The sequence below is a fragment of the Haliotis cracherodii genome, unplaced genomic scaffold, assembly GCF_022045235.1.
Source record: "Haliotis cracherodii isolate W230 unplaced genomic scaffold, xgHalCrac1.p SCAF_15, whole genome shotgun sequence".
NCBI classification, from domain to species: Eukaryota; Metazoa; Mollusca; class Gastropoda; order Lepetellida; family Haliotidae; genus Haliotis; species Haliotis cracherodii.
Genome location: NW_027266270.1, coordinates 28,736,912 through 28,742,911, shown reverse-complemented (window position 1 = coordinate 28,742,911; position 6,000 = coordinate 28,736,912). Strand labels below are relative to the sequence as shown.

The following is a 6,000-nucleotide window of genomic DNA, read 5'->3' as shown; positions in this document are numbered from 1 at the left end:
ACTCGGGCAGGTGTGACAGGAAGGTGACGCGGCTGGTACGTTCAGGGGATTCTGGTTCAGGTGGAGGTTCCTGTAATAATCGAGTGTTTGTTTGTTGTTTAACGCCGCGCTCAGCAAAATTCCATGCAGGCGATCTGTAAGTAATCGAGTCTCTACCAGACAATCCAGTGATTGACATCATGACCATTAATCTACGCATTTAGATGAGTGAGTTGGGTTTAACGGGGCTTTGCACAGTATTCCATATATATCACAGCATGTCAGCTTGATGTGGGAGAAATAAAGCCCTAGGTGATGCAGGTCTCAGACGTTTACCACTTTGATGAAACACAGGAGCATTGGTATGGTGCGGATAGACCTATAAACATAATCGGGAGAACCGGGAATCAAACCCACGACAATACACAATAGGTTTCTGGTGTACCCAAGGGACGCAACTTTGTACAGCGAATTGCGGCGACTTAGACGACAGGGCATGCATCAGCCGTATCAGAGAGCCTGACCACCCGATCCTGTTACGCCCATTACAAGCACCCGAATCTGCACGGGGCATGGAGCAAGTGAGAATAGCACGACTCAGATGAGTATTTCTGTGATATTACGTCGTGTCAGTTTGATGTGAAGTGATACAGGCCTCAGACCACATTAGCCAAACCCGCATGCTCCGTACAGTGCCGAATATTTTTAGAAGAATCTTATATCCGAGTCGACCAGTGCTTGTTTTAACCCCTTAATGTCTAGCGCTAGGCAGGTTAAGAACAAGTACAATCTTTTAACGTTTTTTGATATGACGCGACCGGGGAACGAACCCCCAACCTTCCGCTCCATCCACTAGACCACGTAGGCGGTCCCCATGCCTCGAGTTTCATGGAGGCAAAGAAAAGCTTTATAAAGAAGTATTTGCTTGTATTTGTTGTTTGTTTAACACCTCACTCCAATATTCCAGCTATACGACGGCGGTCTGTAAATAATAGAGCCTGGACCAGACAATCCAGTGATTGACCTCATGAACATCGATCCACGCAATTGGGATCGATGAAATGCATCAACTAAGTCAGCGAGCCTGACCACCCGATCCCGTTAGTCGTCTTTTACGACAATCTCTGCGTAATTTCATTTTATTATCAAGGCGACAAAAACCCGGAATATCTGGCCTAGAATAGGTCTTCAGCAACCCATGCTTGCCGTAAAAGGCGACTATGCTTGTCGTAATAGGTGATTAACGGGATCGGGTGGTCAGGCTCGCTGACTTGGTTGATGCATGTCATCGTATCCCAATTGCGTGGATCGATGCTCATGATGTCGATCACTGGATTGTCTGGCCCAGACTCGAATATTTACAGACCTCCGTCATATAGCTGGAATATTGTTGAGTGCAATATTAAACAAAAAACACTTCCGGGACAGATATGAAATGAATGAAGGTCTCGTAAAATAATTCATTTTCCTGGTTGTCATGTGCGATGTCGCCAAATAATGTCGAACATGTTTATGTGAGAAGTTGATTTTAACACGTCAAATTATATATTGCTTCAGAATAATGACATAAAACGGACCTATTCGGGAAACATACTGGTCTGTGAAAAATATGTCCCAAATATCAATTGTACGACATAAGTTAAAAATAAATGTTAACTGAGGGCTTTTAAACGTAAGTTCACAGCAAGCCTCGCTGTAAACATCTGCAAGGATATTTCTGTAAGTAGTGTTTGCAGGTTTCGAGGTGTATCGCTATGACAGCATTGCATTGTACTTTAGTTATTTTGAGAAACTCCGTACATGTTAGACGTATTTACTACATGTGATAACATTCTAAGAACAGAGAGAGAGAAATGGGCGGGGCGGAGAGGGGGAGGGAGAGTGACAGAAGGACGAAGGGAAGGAGAGAGGGCGAAAAAGAGGGAGGGAGAAATGGCGAGATAGAGACAGCCTATCACCAACACGTCACAGATGTGTATACTCTACGTATACAAACACGTCAACTTATGACGATGCCTTATCCAAAGATTGATCTGCGCCTCCTTAACTAGTAACGATTGGTATGGCGGCCTAAATTAAATCATGTCGTTCAAACAAATTAGCAGGCCTAGCCGTTTGTGACATACCACACAATTTGAACTTAAAGCAAACGTACCGAGCGTCAACATCGCCGGTAAACAAAGCAAGCTGTCGACACAACATTTTTCGCGTTTGCTGCAATCTGGATCAAACTGTCGCCCGATCTGGCGGCGTCACGTGACCAGGTGTGCTGCGCAGTGAACATTGGTTCAACTGATGGACACGATTGATCATTGAATTTTCAGCGCATTTGAAATGGATAGCAAAACATTCCGTGTGTCGAGATGGACTTTGCTGTTATTGTGTTTATGTGTGTGTGGAGTTAGATACTCAGGTAAGATTTATTTCATAATCCGAAACGTTAACTGTTAATCGATAAGCCATTACAGGTAAAACTGTATTGTCTCGTCCTAACCTTATTTGTGATTTGCCTGATTTTTAGGGTAATTACTAGTTTGACAGTTGTTTTTGCCTTGAATGACTCTTATGATAGTGAATGTTGACGGACAACCTTTAGTTTAAGTATGTACTGTTTATTAGCCACTGAAGTCGAGGTATTGATAAAAATGATATCAGAAATTGTATGAACATGTGAGACTGGTGTGCGATAATGACTCAGAGGTAAATCCCGGAAAACGGAACGGGATTGAGGGCGTGGTGTGTAGTGGTGGAAGGTGTGTCCACCCCCTAACACCCAACCCACCCCAAAAACATATTTATTTGAATTCGCCAGTCAATGTACAAGACTTGAGGGGCAAAAAACATCTTTGACATTTTAAACAACATCCGTAATATAATCCGATTTTATCAATCACGTCGTTTGGGTGAAAGCATTAGATAAGCGACAACATTCATGTTTCTGGATATGTAAATAATGTCACAATAACATAGTTGTAAAAACTGTTTTGAGTTTCCTTTTTTAATGCTACGTTTGTGCGTACTTGTTCCGTCACGAGTTTTTGGAAAATCTGAAAATCCTTTTAAACGTCACGCGCTGTCACCGTTAAGACGAACGGAAAGGTTACAAGCATATTGCAAATAACAAACACGTCTAAATACTTCACTGTGGGCTTTGAAATGTAAATTCACCGGCACACCACTGCAAGCCCTGCTGTAAGATAAATCTTCTGTTTTTGGCATTGCATTGTGTTCGTTCCTGTTTGAAATACGTTGTACATTCACGACGTACCTACACGTGGTAGCATTTCTGTGCAGCCAACATACAGAGAGTGAGAGAGAGAGAGGGAGGGAGATAGGGAGAGACAGGGCGAAAAAGAGGGAGGGAGAAATGGCGAGAGAGAGATATATTGCCTACCGTCAATACTTCAAAGGCGATGGTGTCTGCACGGATTGACGGAGGGATGTAGAGAGGGAGAGGGCAGGTGAAAGAAGAAAGGAGGGAGAAACAGACAGTCTGAGGGGTAGTTATTAATTACACTATTCTGCCTATAAAATATTTTTCTTTTTACAAATTATTGGGAAATGTAATCTTGCCCACGAAAACGGCATCGCTTTGTTGTATACACATGTAAGAAGACAATCTGTGACAGCCATTGTCATAATTATGATTACGTTTCAATTTTTAATACATTTCTATATATACACAACATTTTCCTTTGAGCACTAAATACAACTCGTGCAAGACATCATAGAAAGCATGTCTCATCAGCGACACGCACAGGTCATTGTATATTTCAAACCTTCTCAGCACGAGCAGAGCATTCTCGTTGGATGATCAAAAGTCAGGGTTTCGAGACTTTAAATTTAAATGCAACACCTTTAAAATAAATCAAAAGAAGAAAAACTGGAAAAACACACAATCGCTTCTTCACAACTCGCATCAACTATGCCGAGTCACAGAATCCCCCAGAGCATGTGATAACTAGCGCAACAGGATCGTGCGTGGCATCATACAACTGAATTAGCTTCATCAGTAAATTAACCGATACGGCTGTTGTTAGGCGCATGAACTGAATACCTTCCACGATGTCATACTGACAGTTAATATACTTTAGAATTTTCGACCAGGTTGTCATGGTTACATGGATTTCAGCGGTCTTTGGTGTGGTTCAATTTGAATGAAAACTTCGATGTACGCATATATGCATGCGCGTTTGCGGTGTGTATGCGTATAACAGCGGCCATGTTGACGGACGTTTGATTTCTTCGCTAAGTGGCCCTGAAAATGGATAAAAACATTATAAGAAAGTAAGACGACACCGAATTCGGTTCACGTCCCCTAAAATGAGGATGCGAGCGATGAATCGATTCAGTCCTTTAAAAAATGGCTTACAGGTAATGTACCCAGAAAGGTCTCGTAATTCTCTGTATACAAACGGAAAGGAAAACTAAGTTTTATTTTGAAAAGAATCATTCGTGTCGAACGTTACGAGGAAGGAAAACGGATGCTTATAATAAACACAGATTATATTAAACACGATCAAGTTATATAAGGATTGACTATGTATTTTATTCCAGCTCATTGAGGTATGAATCGGAAAACCGATGAGCAAACTGTATAAATCCGCATAGCGGATTCCTACAAAAGTATGAACATCGGATTTTCGATTCATACCTCCATGAATCGAAAATAATACACAGTCAATCCTTAAGATTAAATTCGTCATCGAAAACATTTTTTATCTACCATAGTTTAACCAGAAACAGTTGTATATATCAAAGCAGACACAAATGACGAGATTGATAAACATTCCTGGTGTAGGAATACATACTGTGACGTGACATGCATCAGGTGATTGTTTAATTTAACCACATTACTTGATACGACTACAAAGTCAGTCGCCAATCAACGGAGAGTATGTTAAAAATAAATTTAATTACATATACTTAGTCTGAACTATTTAGATACATATACATAATTAATGTATACAACACGATGCTTCGATGAATGTGTTCGTATCACCAGTCCTGATAATATCACATAGACTGTTACAACGACCTGTCACGGTGAAGTCATAACATACATATATTAAAAGCTAAAACCATCCAGCAGTAATTTCATAAACTGCGTATGGGTGTTGGCTTGACGTAGAAAAACAAAGGCCACTCTTCAATGCTTACTCAAATAATGTTTTTGTCTTTCTTTCTTTTGCGAGATACGTTTTATCCACTGTGTACTGCTGACGTGTGCCGAAGGAAATTTCTAATTTGTCGTATTTAGGCAACGTGTTATTTTAGATCCTGCTGTCTTTATGGATGAGTCGATGACTACCAATAAGCCCATGTCATTGTTAGTTTGATATTGTTCTATCCTGCCCGTGTGCATGCCGTAAGCCACGAAAGTGAATTAACCGGTACTCTAGGTAAAGGTGATTGATTGAAAAGGACAGCGTATATGACATGTGTAATTATTCATTTAGTCGACCAAGCCATGAGAATGCAGAGCGTCCCTGAACGCCTGGGGCTAAACATGTGACCCAATTTTTCTCCTAATATTTCTCACGGAGAGGCCCCGGAGTGACGGATATATAATTAAGACAAATATAGATGATGTATGATTGGATACAATAGGAAATTACGTTATATCATTTATAGTTTGATATTCTATTTATATTTTGAAGAAAGGTAAATTAGGTAAACACTACCTTTTTACCCTTTCGACCATCTGTGCAATATATCAATGTATATGTGTGTGTGTGTGTGTGTGTGTGTTGTAATATTTTTGTATTTTGGTGGGGTTTTTTAAACTTTACAAAGGAAATATGTTCCTACTTCCGCTTAATAAAAAGCTAATACGATTTTTATATTCGACGCGAAAGTGTCACGTATTGTCGGTGTGAACTTGTAGGGTAATTGCCATATGATTACAAACATCATGATTATAGTTGCTTTGCCTTTGGGTTAAACACACACACACACACACACACACACACTAATATTCTGGCAGGCTTATCGTTCATGGCATGCAAAGTATATAGCGCG

At 40.6% G+C, this 6,000-nt stretch overlaps 1 protein-coding gene across 1 annotated transcript in view; it reads left to right on the top strand.

The window, feature by feature from the left end:
- The first annotated feature begins 2,233 nt into the window (after positions 1–2,233).
- The window catches only part of LOC139462466 (uncharacterized), a 30,704-nt gene continuing 26,937 nt past the window's right edge, over positions 2,234–6,000 (top strand). The window contains exon 1 of the mRNA XM_071244215.1: positions 2,234–2,392. Within this exon, the coding sequence (XP_071100316.1) occupies positions 2,314–2,392 (79 nt within the window). The 5' untranslated portion in view covers positions 2,234–2,313. The remainder of the gene's footprint in view (positions 2,393–6,000) is intronic.